Source organism: Lichenostomus cassidix, chromosome 6, assembly GCF_008360975.1.
Source record: "Lichenostomus cassidix isolate B80296 chromosome 6, HeHo_3.0, whole genome shotgun sequence".
NCBI lineage: Eukaryota > Metazoa > Chordata > Aves > Passeriformes > Meliphagidae > Lichenostomus > Lichenostomus cassidix.
Window position 1 is genome coordinate 26,021,034 of NC_139487.1, and position 17,518 is coordinate 26,038,551.

General features: G+C 39.9%; 2 protein-coding genes across 5 annotated transcripts in view; one reads left to right on the forward strand and one right to left on the reverse strand.

The window, feature by feature from the left end:
* LRIT1 (leucine rich repeat, Ig-like and transmembrane domains 1) overlaps nucleotides 1-17,518 on the reverse strand; it is a 117,096-nt gene that overhangs the window by 73,043 nt on the left and 26,535 nt on the right. The window lies entirely within an intron of this gene.
* Nucleotides 1-17,518, forward strand: part of CHAT (choline O-acetyltransferase) — a 33,670-nt gene that overhangs the window by 474 nt on the left and 15,678 nt on the right. The window contains exons 2-8 of the mRNA XM_085064110.1: nucleotides 2,623-2,767; nucleotides 4,686-4,877; nucleotides 6,963-7,081; nucleotides 8,510-8,563; nucleotides 10,080-10,260; nucleotides 11,262-11,439; nucleotides 16,156-16,325. Of these exons, the coding sequence (XP_084920236.1) occupies nucleotides 2,705-2,767; nucleotides 4,686-4,877; nucleotides 6,963-7,081; nucleotides 8,510-8,563; nucleotides 10,080-10,260; nucleotides 11,262-11,439; nucleotides 16,156-16,325 (957 nt within the window). The 5' untranslated portion in view covers nucleotides 2,623-2,704. The remainder of the gene's footprint in view (nucleotides 1-2,622; nucleotides 2,768-4,685; nucleotides 4,878-6,962; nucleotides 7,082-8,509; nucleotides 8,564-10,079; nucleotides 10,261-11,261; nucleotides 11,440-16,155; nucleotides 16,326-17,518) is intronic.

The window sequence follows — 17,518 nt, forward strand, 5'->3', positions numbered from 1 at the left end:
ACGGCCTGCAGGGAGCTCACGGCCGGCGACAGGGCGGCTCCTGGCTCCGCTCGCAATGTCCACGGCCGCAGCAGTGCGCGTTTCACACGTGTATTCCTGACAACGCACACATTCCTCTTAACTTCAAGCATAGATGCCTGAGAACTTTAAGCTTATCCTCCTGATAACACTGAAAGTGAGACTGAATAGATAGGGGCTGAATGTGTTGCCCCAACAATATAAAATTACTGCAAGCTGCCTCCCGTATCCACTGTGTAAGGAAAACTCAAGTATAAGCACATGGGCTTATTTTAGTCCTTCTCTGCTATCTGCTAACGGAGAGATCAGTGCCTTTTGTTGTGGATTTGAGTTGCTGCTTTGAGCTGTGGGAAAGGCCACCCGGCTCCCCAGCCTGCTGTGACTCGCAGCCACCCTGCTAAGCTGCTCACCCTAGCCCTCCAGCTAAGCCAGCTGTAAATAAAAACAGCTAGGATTATTTTTTTCTTTTTTGCCTAATAACTTTGACAATGTACCTCACAGCTTTCTAGTGAGTAACTTTGAAGTCATCTTGAATTTCTGCGGGATTTTCTCCTGTGTCAGTTTTCTTGTCCATTATTAAGCAAATACAGGATTGGGTGTGATGCTAAGCTGTCAGCACTTGAACCAGAGACAAAGACTCCGTTCATCCCCACAACAGAGAAAAGCATAGTTCAGGCTACCACCTCCAAACTCTATATCACACTGTTTTTACAGATATGCAGGGCTGTTAGTAGGAGCATTTCCCCCAGACTGAGCCAATATAGACTTTTAGTCAGCGTGACACCATATTGCAGTTTGACAAAAAAGCATAAGGAAAGAACAAAAGTCCCAGCAAAAAAGAATAGCAGCAGGATTTTTCCTTTAAGGGAATACAGTTTGAGGGGTTCTAAAGACAAAATGGTTGCTCTGTATTTGAGTGCAGGTAGGGGGCTGAAGCCCACCCAGAAACAACTGGGCAAGCCAACAGTCTTGCAAGTTTTATGGGATATGTGCATTATTTGAGGTGCTTTGAACCTGTGTTTTAGGAGTAGAGTGCATGGCTAAGTGATGAGACGTGCAGCACACAAGAGGGAGCGGAGCAGCACAGTGTTAATGTGGCATTTCCATGAGGGAAATCGCCTTTCACCTGGGTAGAAATTGCAAGCAGATGACAGATGAACACGAGTTTGCTGTGTGGCTCACTGGAGGGCCCCAGGGACCTCTCTCAACCTTATACAACCTATTTCACAGCACATGGCCCCGCTGACAGTCAGTGCAGGACAGGGAGAGGCCAGGATCGACACAAGGTGTCAGTGACCACATACACATTGGCAGAGCCATGCTGAAGCTGCAAGGCTGGAATAGGCAAGCCAATTCCTCAGGAGAGGAATAATCCACAGTCATCTCTGCCTGAGAGTTTTTAAACAAAAGTTCAAACAAAAACTCTTAAACTCACTTTCATACACTGTAGGGTTTTATCCAAATTGTTCTTAAAAGCCGTTGTAGAAATAATTCCAGCGCCCTGAATGTGTAGTTCCAAACATTACAGAATAAAAATTATTTTCTATATCGTCAACACATGTCTTCTTTTATATTTTTGATATGCACAATTCAAAGTAATGGAAAGAAAACTAAAAACTTCTAATCCATCAAGACCTGACTGAACACAAAAAAATCACTCTGATTTAGCTGCAGTTATGTATTGTCATACTTGAAGGACAAGGTGTGGTCACTAGTATATCAGAAGAAATATGGGTCAGATAGCTTATTCCTGCACAGAAAAGGAGTTACAGGCATGTCTAGAAGGGAAAACCAGGATAAGCACAATACCAGAGACACATGAGTGGAAGTATTTGCTCAGTCACAGCTTAATTTTGTGACTTTTGGCAGGTTAAGTCATCTTGCTGGATAGGTATATGCTATTTGGAAAGACTGCTCTAGGAAGCAGTTCAAAACCCAGCATACAGCACCCCTGCCAGTCCTCCCACAGCCTTCACGGGGAGGCTCACAGGGTCCCCCAGCACAGACCTGTGCCGCAAAGCACTGGCACCCTGTGAGATTCTAGGATGCTGAGGGCAAAGGCATATCTCCATCAAGCTCCTTTTTACATCTTCTAGCACGGCACCTCACTGTACCCATGGAACAGTGTCATGAAAAATACATTTAAAGACTGTGATGTTTTCATATAAAATGGTAAGGAGAGGAAATATAGCATTCCAATATAGCAAACTGCAACATTGCTATTACCTGTGTCAACATAAGTACATTCAAAGAAAAGTCCCCTCTTTCCTCCTGCTGACATATAACATTAATACAAGGCATGCAGATTATGCCACAATAAATTGCAAAGTTAATTACAGTGACAAAATAAGCCGTGCTGAGAAGGGACCTTTTATGAGCATCAGATAGTTCTGAATAAATAAATTTATAGCAAAATGAGACAAACAGAATGTCAGAGCAATCTCCACAGGGCTCAGTTCAGCTACTTTGAATGTTGTACTTCTATTTCTCTTCAGGTTTGCATTCTGACGCTTCTGTGTATGTTTGTGCAGGGAATACTCCCCTCGTACATTTTGGTTATAAATAATGGGTACTGATGGGACTTTAAATCTTTTCTATTTCCAGAACTGAGGCATCAGGCTCCATAAGTGCCCCCCAGTGACTTCAATTTCTGTCCTCAACGAAAGATACCAAAAGAAATGAAGGAATGCCTGACCTAGAAAAAAACATGCAGAAGGAAGAGGAAGATACACACAGTAAAGATGAAAGAGTAAGTAACCCTTTCTGGGAAAACAAAAAGGAAAAAAAAGATGATTTAACTTTTAATTCTGTAAATGAATATCACATTTGTAAGTCAAGCTCTGTTCCAGAGCCAGTTTCTTCATTTGAGGGAACACCAGTTATCCTGCAACAGTTTATTGTCAGGAACCTTGATCGAACACTAGTGCTTCTCATATCCAAATACACTATTTCTCTCAACATCCTGTAAATCAAATATTATCCAGTAAATTAAATATTATTATCCAACAAATATTTCTATACTACAAAGTCAGAGATGGCATGAAATTATTCATACTAGTACAGCACTATCAAATTATCACATATGATTAATTTTCAAGCTGGTTTAGAAGGTGCTGGGTCTATGCCTGTAAGTAATCAGCCTCCAAGGTTTAACATTTTTTTCCTAAGTGGAGTCATAAACTGCACAGTGACCTTACCCAGAAAGACAGGGTCAAAGCCAGTTATCAAAAAGAAATACTAGTTAGCATATCTGTTTCCATGCACTAAGAAATATGTCTTGACTAAACATAGCTTGAAACTGTAGAATTGCCATTCTTTTATTTCTGAGATCCAGGATGTATTACAGGCTAAATTGGATTCGCATTTCCCTTAAAACCAGGCAATCCTATGATGCTTTTCATAAGTATCTAAAATCTTTGGTTTCTAGATAGGGAACACAATGCAGCACTGACTCTTCTCTGGATGTCAAAAGGCAGAGCTGGTATTTGAGCTCAGAGGCCAGCCAGTCCCTGCCTACTGTTCAGAGCACTTCCACCACGCCCTCCCTCCCTGCATGCCCTGGCAAAGGGGCTTGCAGCTAGACTAGCTCTGAGCAGCAGGTGGGACGAAGTAACTGCTAATGCTTTCTCCCACCCAAAATCACACTATGGCCTGCAATCCTGCAAAAACGAATGTCCACTACAGCAACAGCTGGCAAAAAAAATCTGAATGTTGCCTGCTTTAGGAGATGGGCAAAAATCAAATTAGAAAAATAAAGCTTCCAAAAGTGTATGGCCTACACTAATCACTAATGGACAAGCATAGCTGCATTAGATGACCATTTCTCAACTAGGAGACACAGCTAGCTCCCTGAGGAACCATGCTTAGAGCATCACAGCCTCTTGCAATTTCCCAATCTTTCATGAATTTCCTCCTTGCTTGATTTTCCCACTGCCCCCATAATTGCTCCGGCTTTTAAATGACTAATTACACTTCACTGGGTTAATTCTACATTAAAAAACAAAGGAAACTTAATTGCATGGACAGCATGGAACTCTTTTCTTCCCAGATCCTATTGCTCTGAACAGGGTAAGGATAAAGGAAGTATGGACAGAAACATTTTATCAAGCCTTCCAGGGGGGTTCCAGACTGACTGACAGCAGAGATTTGGCAGGGTAAAACATGAGTTTATTGAGGACTGTGCATAGTCAGTACTAATGAACAGGTAGACCTGCATGTTTTCTACTTCTATAATTTTATAACTACTCATATTACCAATCAGACAAGTATTAACCCATGGTTTCACTAATCATAAGCTAAATGCACATTTTTTCTAATGAAATACCTTAAGATATTATTTTATTATTTTGTAATGTATTTGCAGATTTCCTAGAATCTGAAAATTCTGCAAATTAGAGTATTTGCTCTTTGTCCTAGGATTTCCAGAATTTTTACCAAGGAATATTCTCCTCAGTAATTTTCCACTAGTCCCCTAGTCTATCCATTTGAAAGCCTACAAACCGTACATTTGTAGTAATCAGGCCTCTCAACTGCTAAAACAGAATAGACTAATTTTAAAATAAATGTAACATACTAATCAGCAAAAAAAACCCCACAAAAAACCAAAAGACGACAGATAGGGGACAAGTAGAATTACTTACTAATATATATTTCATTTTAATGACTAGACAGTGCCAAAACTTCCGGTTCCACCACTGCAACAGACCTTACGCATGTACCTCCAGTGCATGAAACACTTAGTGGCAGAGGAGCAATTTAAAAAGACCAAGGGCATCGTGGAACAATTTGGAACTGCAGGAGGCCTGGGGGAATCCTTGCAGCAAATGCTTGAGGAAAGAAGTGAAAAGACAATGAACTGGGTAAGCAAATGCAGTGGCAAAAATAATTTCTGTGCTGGATGATGCTTATTTACAAGTTCTTTCTGATGTTCTACATGCAATCACTGTTTCCTTTCAGCAGGTCAATGCAAACAGAGGTCATTCTGAGAAATTATTATTTTAGACATAGTAGGCTAGATTTTTCAAATTATGTCAAAATCCATGTAGTTCTTATGTTTTCAGATCAACAGTTTGTTGACATAAATATGGACATTAATTCACCTCAGGTTCATGCATAGAAGTATCACAATACCTGTAGGAAACATCCCTTTTGGATGTAATTTCTTTCACTGCCTTTAATAACAGGATTTGGAATTTTTATTAGAATTAAAAATACTTTCTGATAAGGCTTTAAAAATGCCTTGCATAGCCATCTACCCAAAGTTCTGATCCACTCCAATTATTCTGGAATGGAATACTTCATTAAAGGAATTAGTCTTTTGAAACTGAACTATTATTTGCCATTCATCATCACGCTATACCAATGTAGTTACCCTGAAGTATTTACTTTGCCAAATATGCACATACATGTATATCTATCACTCAGACCATGCTGAGACTTCTGCCTTTAAAAAAGTTCAGGTCTCTGCTTCCCAAGGCAGGCATATTAAATAAGCCATAGCGAAAGTAGATTTTATCATTCCACAAAGTCGCAGTTCATCCTGCCCACATTAACCATGTTAGAATATGGCAGCTGAAAATTAGAGTTTTACTGAAGTCCTTCTATCCCAGCAAGGAAAATGATTTTATGAATTCAGTGAAATCCTGCAAGCTTGTTACTGATGTCAGTGAATTACTGTTCTCCTTTTGTGTGACACACAAAAAAACTCCATCAAACTGCTGCTATAGTCAGGGAAAAAGGCTACAGTGCTATCAGTGCTTTCGTTTTACAAACTTAATTTCTGAAAAAAATGCTACTTAATCTTGTTTTCGTATTGTTATCATAGAACTTCACTGTGGCTAAACTAACCAGCATTTAAAATAGTGCTCCTGATAGGAAATAGTGTTCCAGAAGACAACTGCTCATTTGAACACTTAGCACATGAAAATTACGGAGGAAGAATGCATAAGCATTTTCTGAAAACGTGACAATTTAAAATACTGGTTATTAAAATAAGTACCTGATTCTTAAGATAAATTAGAAATGGTTTTATTTGGAATTTAACTTGCTAGGAGTATAGCTCTAGCATGTTCCCCTGAAGACTCTAGAGACTGTGGGGGCATCTGTTCTAACAGCAATGAAATATCTCGGAGGAAAACTTTTTCAACTGATGCATGCATTTGTAATTATTTTTGCATAATTTTGTTGTTGTTTATAGTTACCATATGCAAAGCCTGCCCTCTCAGAAAGACCATTTGATCTTTTTATGAAAGCCTCCATTTTCTAAATAATGATTCTCCAATCTCTGCTCACACATATAGGAATGCAGTTACTGTTCATCTGTGTTTTCAATAAAAATGGTTAGAAATTTAATGTGTGTCTGTCTGGGCCAAGAATCAGCAATCTGCATTTGTGTCAGTGGACACAGAGGGAATTCTCCAGAGGCCCTATCCACATGCCACTATCTGCAAGACCGAACCATTAGGCTCAGGAAATCATTTTCTCACTCTCTCTTGCTACAGGACAGTATCTGATGGCTCACAATGGAGCATCTTGGCATCATTGACAAATATTTGAAGCCCCCTGAGGAAAGGCACCACTAGTAAAACCCTGGCAATCTCTTAAACATATTCTAATCACTATGCAAGAGTTAACATGTTGTATTCAAACATTTTCTGGTTGTAGAGAGAAGCAAACAACAAAATACCCAAAGCACCACAATCTGGTGCTTGTTTAGTTTTTAATGGAACACACTGTAAATTGCCATTGATTGAGAAATAGGATTATGGAATTGGTGCTGACTTCAGCTGAGCTGAGGTCACAGAGCCCAGACTGAAAATGCTCAGCAGCTCCATTAATCAGAGCCCATGGCTGACACCAAGAGCACCAGGCTCTGTCCCCTCACCCCCAGACTGCTTTCCTGTGCACTGTTTGCAGCTTTAAGATGTTGTGTCCCCTTCCCTCAGGTGTTTAACTACTGGCTGGATGACATGTACCTCAACAACCGGCTGGCTCTTCCAGTTAATTCCAGCCCTGCAATTATCTTTGCTCGTCAGTATTTCAAGGATGTAAATGACCAGCTGAGGTAATGTACTACGACTTTGCAGCTTTTGCTAAATGAAAGGATATTTTATATTTACAGCTTTCGCAAAAAGACAATCAACTTTCATTAAAAAATAAGGGCTGCAGCCATTAAAATTATTTCCTACTAGGCCTGCTGACTGAGGGCAGTGTTTCTGAGTTAACTCATACCAATATTCAGAAAGGAAAATGTCATTACTATTACATTTATTGCATGAAAAAAATGCCACTGGATTTATAACTTTAAGGCATATTTACAAAGCTTTTTACTGTATGTAATTCCAGTAAACCCCTCTGTGATGAAAAAAATAAATACTAATTTCTGATACACGGTTTGAAGTAAAATAATCTTTAACATGGCTTCACTATGGCTTGTAGCCACCCTGCAAACTGAAAAGGCCATGCTGGCATTAAATTGTCCCTCTCAGATGCACAAAAGGGCACCAGAAACACAGGGGATCTAAGAATAAGAATTCAGAAATCATTCTTCCCCAAGAACACTGCATTCTCCAGGCCCATCATTCCCAGCCCTGAACTGATCTTTCTGCTTTGAGCTGTTGTGGGCAATTACTATATTTAAAAAGTGAGAAGGTAAGCACGTAGCCAAGCACAGAATATACCTCTCCAGGCACCCTTAAAACTGGGTTTCATTCTTCAGCCTTTGCCAAAACATTCCTCCTTTTAAAACAGTGAAATTCTACCTTCATATAGTCCAATTTTCCTCTTTGCTTTTAGCACTCTCTAGCTGCTCATTACTGAAATAATTAACTGCATGTGAATTTATGCTATTATAAAACAGCCAGAACCTTGAAACCAATATGCATTATTTTAACATTTTGCACAGACAGCTAATGCATCTTTTTACTTTACTTTAAACATAACTATAAATGCTTCCATTCATTACCAACTAAATTTATTGTGCACACAGCTTTCAAAAACCCTCCACTTTGCATTTTCTAATGCAAGTGCTTTAACAAGGAATATTTTTCTCAGAGCCTCCCATTCTGACACAGTGCAAACGGACAGTGTCAGGAAATAATACACCTGTCCACAGCTCTGCAAAAAAAACAATCTGCTTAGGACAGGAAGTACTCTAATACTGGACAGGTTATGAGTATTGATATTGAAACCCGTGTAGAAGATTCTATTAAATATTCAGCCTCTGCTCCCATTCTCTAAATAAGCACTCTCAGGCTTCCTCCTGTGGTAGTCTGTTTAACCATTTGAAGGGACCATCTTTGGATTTCATATTTCTCTTGACACGAATTAATTTAGGTTTTGGGTGTAGGCAGGGAGCTCTTCTTGCCAAGCCGGAAGACTTTCTCTCCTTATGCTATGTCATCAATCATTCAGGCTTTCCTCTGTCTTCCAGAAACAGCCCAGTGTTGCCAAATGACAAAAGACTGATGTCACTTCTCTCTGCTACTTGCAGGTTTGCTGCCAATCTCATTTCAGGAGTGCAAGACTACAAAGCTTTACTGGACACGTAAGTAGCTTGGAAAGAGAGCTTGAGTATCCACAGGGCTTCTGATTCAAGGCTGCTCTCAGTACAGTTGGGCTGTATTGCACCTTTCCACCACTGGGAAGGGCTGGGGCTCCCCCATGCTTCAGGGCAAGTGCTTCAGCAATTTCTTACACGCTTTCTGCTGTATTCCTGCAGTATAACACATTGAAAAAGGATCCTTTTTGATGGCTGGGAGTCATCACCCTGGCAGGCACAGCGCAGCCCAAAAGGACACACACAATTTGCCTAACAGAGATACTGAGAACACAAGAGGAAGTTTGTGCGCCCCACATCCAAAGAGCAGCAGCACTGTGGTTACACAGCCTGCACACCTTTCCTGGCACTCTTCACATACTGCAGTCTCCTCTTAAGAGCACTGTCCCACCTCCTTCCCACCAGAGAAATAACACATCACCACAGACAGGCTGGCTCAATAGCTAGTAAAAATAAGCTACTTATGCTCTTGTTACTTTTTGTTTAAAAACACTGGGGAAATACATGATTCTTCAAGTCATGTATGTATTATGTGCTTGTACAAGAAAATAAGTGATGCAGAGAGTTTGAGAGTTGGGAACCAAAGTGAATATCCCTGGTTTAGAACTGCAACAGTTCTAAAGACATGGTTAACCAAACTAAACTAGCATAAAACACCACCCCTTATCAGCTGCATGAGAGTAAACTTCCTTCCCTGCTTCTTCACCCCTGCCCATCTGACAAGTTGGTAGATTAGTCCTCTTTTGCTGAAGGAAAATCTCTGCACTCTAAGATCTTCTTCCTGCTGTTGTCACTGCAGCCTCTTCTGACCAGCAGCACCATTATTTCCTGTTGCAGTGTTAGTGGGGCATTTTACAATCCATAATCATATTGTGACTGTGATAACTTTTTTTTTCCTGACCACTAAAGAAGCCTTTTAAGAGATGTTGTTTTCACCTGCCTTCCAATCAAAAAGGAATAAGTTTTCAGTGCATATTACTCCATAGGTCTAAGCATAAATTAGCACAAAAGTGAGGACCTGTGGAAAACAGAAATTGCCTCTGTATTGCCCAAGTCATTCCTTTTTGTCAGGCAAGGCCCTCTCACACACCCTCTAACCAGTCAGTGCAGTACAGGGCTGCTGTGATTTGCAGGGAATTTCATCAGTACCTTTCTTGGAGGTTCTGGTCTTTCCCAGCTTTCTGCTGACTTCTGTCCTGCCAAGTTTCTGGGGTCCCTCCTAGGCTGGTTTCCTACACACATTGCAAAGCTGCTTGTGACCTGCTGTTTCCATTTCCACTCAATGATAATGCAATTGCTTGATGAATATGCATGAAGCTGCCAGGAATGATGTATTTAACCTTGGTATGGGAATTCATCTATTTCTCTTATACTGTAATCTCATTTTATTACTCAATTTGTGTTATACCTGATCTAATTGTAACAGAACAAAGGACAGATTAGATTTCTTTTCCTTTCTGTCTCTCTCCCCTCTTTTCCTCTGGCTTTTTCTCCTTCTCTGCAGCCATGCTTTACCTACTGATTTTTCTCGTGGAAAGCTGTCCGGTCATCCTCTCTGTATGAAGCAATACTATGGACTCTTTTCTTCCTATCGTCTTCCAGGACGTACCAAAGATACCCTCGTGGCCCAGAAAAGCAATGTAATGCCAGAACCAGAGCACATCATCGTTGCTTGTAACAATCAGGTAAATTACTTTTCTTCTTTTTGTACCTTTCAATATTTCTTAATTTGCTTAAATTCACTACAGAAGAGCATAATCTAATCTCTGTTCAGAAATGCAATTAGTGTGCTACATATGAACTCACTTCTCACCAAGCATTTGTGGTCAATATTTCCAAAAGATGCTTTTGCAGCATTTTTGTCCTTTGCCCACATTATGTTCCAAGTACAGTGATGCAGAAAGGAAGAATGTGGCAGAATTCATTTGCTTTATCTTTCAAACAAAAATGTTTAATAAACAGAGATGAAACCACAGAGAAAAAAGAATAATGTTAGAGTGCATTTGCTGGAAATGCTCTTCTCTTGATAGTCAAGTATTGGCACACCATATTGGCACAACTATATTACATCATACCTATGCATGGCACAGACACCATGTAGGGGCCCTAAGCTATGCCTGAACACAGCTGCAGGCAGAAATACTGAAGTGTTAGAGTGAATCTGCCCCAAACAGTAATTGCCAGGGAGCAGTAGAGTCTATTTTCTGGGCATAGGACCTTATAACCCAGCTTGACTATTTGCACTACTGGAGCCATGCCTGCAGGCCCTCTTGGAATGAAGAGGTAGGTTCCAGTGAAGTGTTTCCTGCTTTTTGAGGAAGTGCAGGAAATTTTCTGGATTCTCTAGGTTATGTTTAAACAAATAATACCATGAAAATTATTTACATACTTCCTGATTTTAATTCTCCTAGTTCTTTTAATATGCTACTATTCAAACAGCATATATTTTATTTGAGCCTAGCACACAACATAAGTCCCTTATGGCAACTGGCATTACATTGGTGTAAAAACACAGGAGGGGCAAGCCCTGGGCCATTCCCTAGTGGTTTTGTGTTCCATTGCCTGTAGGCCTGGCTCTCCAGGCAGGACTTTAGCTCAGCACCTACCCAGGTGACAGCAAATGTTGGACCGCAAAGGGTCCAACCTACCTCTGACTGATCTTCTGACTTCTGTCATTTTTTTGCAGTTTTTTGTTTTGGATGTTGTCATTAATTTCCGTCGTCTCAGTGAGGGAGATCTTTTCACTCAGTTACAAAAGATAGCAAAAATGGCAGAGAATGAAGAGGAAATGCTGCCTCCAATTGGCCTGCTGACAACAGACGGACGAACAGAGTGGGCAGAGGCCAGGATGGTCCTTATGAAAGGTTAGCAGCAGCAATCCCAGCTTTCTCTTCTTCATCATCATCCTCCTCACCATCACTGCCTTTCTTTGCTGAGAACAAACATCACAGCAAACATAGGACTGAATGTGCAACCTCACTGCTGATTTTTTCCAGCAGTAGTAAATTCAGTATATGTAAGATGTGTGTTACCAGGGGAGCAGCAGGAATTACTTGACCCTTTGGCTGTGTATGTTTAAATGTTATGCCACGTAATAACTCTCACTCCATTCTTTGTTTTTCATCACATAAATTACATTACATCAAATTTTGTGATTTGTCTCTTTCTTCATATCCATCTGGTGCCAATAGGAATGAGGTATCCTCTTACCTTTTGGAAACTGTTTGACATTATTGATCTTATCTAACAAAAGGATTTGCAAGTTAAACACCTATTGAATCTACCTGTGTACTCTCTCTAGTCAATGGAGAAGGTACCAGGGCTGATTCAACCAAATCTTATGTAAGTATCTAGGAAAGATAACACAAGTTATTATCTGGGGATAGCTCTCTCTCTCTTTTACAACAGGCAGAATTTAGGGGCCTCAGACTCTGGATTTGAATGTCAGATTTGGAAACAGATGAAAATAAAGGATGGGACTAGTGACCTCTATCAGATCACACCTTATGTATTTTACCCTGAAGCTACATGATGTAAATGCCCTCTTTTTGCCATTTTACATGTCTTCTGGATTTACTTTTCCCTCCTGAAGAAAACATTAATTCCTCTCTTTATCTCCAGTTCAGCAATGCTATAGAAAATATCACTGTTTTATCAATGCCCTAGAATATACACGAGTTGCCAATAGTGTCAAAATACATTTACCATCCTAAGGAAGATTCCCCTTTTCTTATTCAAGTTTATCTGTGCTTATAAAAACTTAGTATAGATACGCACACACAGAGTGTCCTGGCCATTATGTCAGCAATAGTATGTAGCACTAACCTCATCTTTAAGCTTTCCCCTCCCCTTCCCATCACTTCTTTTTAAGGGAGGAGACAAAAAATAATTTATTTGAATGAAAATTGAGGTAAACACCTAATAATTTATTTTCATGCCATACTATTAAGTAAAACAGTCAACGCCTTGCAACTTGCAGCAAAATTATCTTTGTTAACCTACATCATCCAAAAGAAAAGCAAAAATAAAAATCAATTAAAATAGCAGAACCCTCTCCATAGTGTTTTTAGATTGCCTGGCATTTGCCAAAATATTCATTTTAATCAAGAAGCAAACCAACTGAGTTACGCAGCTAAAAAAAACAGATTCTGCGCTATCATGTCTTAGCACCATAATGTGAGCCTTCTCTAATCTAAGCAGGAATCCCATCCCAGACCATTCATATTAGCCCAGCTCCACTATATAGGTGAATGCATTACTATTACACATGGATATATGATCATTAACAGCCCTTTCTCTTTCTTATCTGTGGTGGAGAAATGTTCATGCAACAATAAATAACAGAGAAAGAGAAAACCTCTGAAGCAGAGTGAGGTGAAAGAGTCACTCCACAGCTGGTCTGTGTGGGGCAGGGCAAGAGAGGATGCTTTGGGACAGAAAACCTTTGCAGTGCTTTACAGGGGCTATAAAGGAGATATATCCATGGGCCTGCAGAGACCTGCAAGTAGAGGATAGATCTACATGTGAAAATGTCCAAGATATTGTAATAAATCCAGCCATCACTGATTTACAAACACACTCAGTATTGTAACTGCCTTCAGGCTGCAGAACTAACTCACTCTTCCTAAGTCCAGGAAGTGAATTCTGTGTGAAGTGACTGGCTGCAGTCTCATGCATAGAATATCTGAATTTGATTCAGAACTGTCTTCTCATATTTTCCTTTTTAAAACCAAAACAAAAAAAAACCAATTAACCAACAGCTGACTGGCCAATTCAATGCAATTGTGCATTAAAAATGAAGAAATGTCTTGCAGGGCTTTAGTCTTGTTCTTACTTTTCTCTGTTTTAGCTCTTCCTGCAGATATTTTCCCAAGTCATGGTTCATGAGTTCTTGTGCAATTTATTGCCTGCTTCACATGATAATTTTTCAGCGTTTGATAAGCTCTCTGGACATGTCTGTTTCATTCTGTAAAGGCATCTTTCCCCTACTTTTCTGTTTCTAGCAGAGCTTAATTTTATTCACTCTAATACCTAGACTCCAGATACCCTGGAGCCATATGTCAGACTAAGGGCTTCGTAGCTGTCAAAGATGTGTGGGTAGCAGCCACAATGAAATATATATAAACCTATCAAACAGCGTAAAGCAGAATGCTGAGCAAGCTGTAAGCAGTTTGTAAATCACTATCAAAGCTGTTTTTCCTCAAAGGTGCCTGTCTGCAAACACCAGAAGCTGATGTATACAGGGCAACTTCCATTCACAAGGATCTTTTCAGCCTTTGTAGGCTGAATGACCATCAATGAAAAAAAATACCACAATTGTGGTCAGCCCTGCAAGTGTGAGATACTAGAAAAGCTTTACAGCCAAGAGAACAGGGACATGTCTTCTCTTGTACAAAGCTTCTCAATGCTTTTGAAGACACTCAGAAGGGACACTTCTGGTGTTCACATCTTGCAGGGCAGCAACCTCTCTGCACGCCCCATCGAACACAATCTCTTGGCTCAAGCCTTTGCAGGAGCTGGCAGGTGCTCCAGCTGCTTTCCCTAGGACTGTACTTCTGTTGGCAAGAGGAGACAACACACTCTGTGCTCCACCAGGTCCCCAGAGAGCCTGCAAGAAGTCAGGCTGACCATCTCTGTCCCTTGGGCCCCTGGCTGCTAATGTTCCCTCGCAGGAGCCACCAAACTGCAATAGGCAGTACCTTACCAGAACCTGCAAAAGGCCACAGCTTCCCCTCTTCCTTCTCAGGCGCTGCTATCTCTTGCCTCCTCTTCTCTTGACACATTTTTGATTTCTTGCATATTTGGTCTCTTTTTCACTACACAGCATCTGGAGAATGAACCTGGATGGTAACAAGCATCTGGATTTCTTTCTAGCTCCTCACTAACGTATGTTGCTCCTTCTGGAAAGGTGCATTATTTCTTACTATGAAAAATGTTCTTTCAGAGAATCAAGCTACTTTTCAAGCTACTAAGGTTTGCATATTTGCAAACCTTAAAAACATGCACATCTTGAAATGTTCCCATATTTCAAATGCAAATTGGAATTAAATTTAAATATTTTTCCATTCTGTCAGCTAAAATAATTTCCCAAATTGAGTACATATTTGTTGAACTTAGCACAGACTTGAAAGTAGTTTTCACCAATCTGAATTCATATCTTTTGTTACGAACATTCTGAAACAAAAATCATTTACACCAGAATCTAGCAAAACCAGCAGATGAAAGCTGATCTGTTAAGAAGAAAAGGAATTTTATGTTGATGTTTGAAATCACTTTTTCCTTTGACCTTGTTAAGAACCATTTAACAGCAGTTAATAATGTTATATGTTTTTAAATTAAACAAGTTCTTGTTGTAGGTTGCGCACTTCTGTCTTTTCAATTAAGAACTGTATTTAGTGCTCACAATTATATATCTCCTATGCTTCAAACAGGTGCTTGGATGTCAACAAATCCTTAACCTTCATAATATTTCTGAGTTAGACAAAGAATCTGAGAAGAAAAAACCAAAACACATAAATACACCATAAATAAGGAGGAAAGTACTGAGGGCAAAGTAAATACACCTTCAGTAGTCCAACCATATAAGCAAGAGTGTCAGCATGGGAAAAAGAAACAGAATGAAATCCAGAAAAGCCCATTTTATTCAGCAGTAGTGACAGAAGAGAAGTCTAATGGGCTAACCCATGATTTTGGCAAAATCATGTTTAAAAACTAAACCTCAAAACCTCATCCACAGATGTGGTGTTTCCTCATGTGATGTAGGCAATATAACCTCATGATGAGGGACAGGAGAGACAAGAGGGTTTTAATTCAACAAGACAAAAACAACATGGGGCCTGCTGTTCCTTGTTCTCAAAAGGGTTTTAATGGGGGAAAAACACAAAAACACTCTAAGCTCTGCTGTTTCAGAGCAGAATACTGCAGCAATAGCGTGAGCTCTGAAATTTTCTATTTTCCACCTGTCCTCTGTAAATGTTGTATATAAAATAAGTAAGCAATGCAGGCTTTAAGAGTAAAATAGATCTATTTTGTAATACAATTACTTCAGGAAATGAAAGGCAGAAAAAGAAAGTGGTTATTATTGAATCATGTGAGGGATACACAGAGGTATTACAAAATTTAACACATGAATTAATACCTTGGTATAATGTTCCCTTGCACTGAGATGATCTGCTGCTGAGAGAAGCTCTGCAGAAAGCAGGTCATTGCAGAGTCAGGGTCAGATCTTCAGTGCTCTCCAAGGCAGAGGGTTCCCCAGCCAGTGTGGTACTTAGATGTGGCTAGCACAGGTCTTTCCCATGAGAATTCTTTTTGTGTTTTATAAATAAAGATAAAGTTTGGATGTTATTAAAAACAGTGTCCCAAGATCTGGACGGTGCAGGCCTGGCCAATCAGGCCTACGGGGAGGTTTCTGACCGACCAATCTGGGTGATTTTTGAAAACTCTATATATATGATGAAATCAAAACAATAAAGGTCTTTCCTTCTTGCCACTGAGAACTGAGTTCTTTACTCTGCTAGCTGCTCAACAGCGACACTTAGAGATAAGAAGATGTGAACATTTCACTCTTTTATCCCCAGACTCCACCAACCGCGACTCTTTGGACATGATTGAACGGTGCATATGCCTGGTGTGCCTGGACAGCCCCACTGGGGTGGAACTCAACAACACCAACATGGCATTGCAGATGCTGCATGGAGGAGGCTACCTTAAAAACGGGGCCAATCGTTGGTATGACAAACCTATGCAGGTAAACACCTTACAGCACCATGATATTTCTTGCACGTTGCTTTATGGTGGAGACCACTTACAAGCAAGTGGGAGGAAGAGGGGGAGGTGGTGTCAGCATCTGCCAGGAAGATGCAGGTTTGGTGTGAACAAGGCAGGGGAAGCAGGCATGCTTCCACCTTTTCTGAAGCTGCCCTTTGCACTTGAGGAGATGAGACAGATATGCAGATGTCCAAGTGGGTAGACATCAGATATAAAAAAGCAGAATGCATTTCATTACACTGAGTCAAATGAAATGAAAATGCTGGCCTAGTATTCCAGAATTAAAAGGAAAAGCACAATATTTTTCTTTGTTTCCTCTTCTTACACATTTTCCTGACATCCTTGAAATGCTACTGCTTTGTCATGTGTTTAATCCTCACTTAACAGACTGTTTACTCATTTAATGACATCCTTGTTGAGACTTTCCTTAAGTATTAACTTATCCGGCCTTTTTCCCAATCAGATTTTGATTCTCATATTTTAAAGTGTCACACTGTTATTTCCACACTTTCCAACAGACCCAGAGTGAAGTGATGTATTAATCTCCAACTGTCAACAATGTTGACACCTTATGAAAAATTGAAAAAGCCCTGACTGATACATTGCTTGCATAATGCTTGTTGCTCTTGCCATATCTAAAAACAGCAACATGAAAAGAGAAACCCTTAAAATAATTTCACTTGCACTGACTTACCTCAGAGCAAATACATTTCAGTAGTCATTCCTGATTTATGCCACTGCAAATGACATTATTAGCAGACTCTTTTGAAAAACAAACTATTTGTCTTTAGTCAGAGCCCTGTTATTAGCAGGGTCAATTATTGAGATGGTTCAAACAGATGAGAAGAAACAATGTTTTCTTTTTGTCTACTATTGTAAGGCAGCAGAAAGCAAATAAAATTGCATAGTGTGTGAGAGAGATCAGTCTGTCCAGATGTATTCAGGCCAGAAGTAGCTTAAAGGTGAAAATAAATTCTTAGGGAAATAAGATCCCATTTCCTTTTACGCAAACACAAATTATGTAGGAAGCCATTCTCACAGTAGAACTTATTCTTTCTCACCATATTCTTCTTCACCTCTGCAGTAAGACTTCAGAAAATGTCCAGGTAAATTTTTTGCATCATACCCACATTTTCAGATTCAATTGGGAATTGCTAAAATTTTAATTCTCAC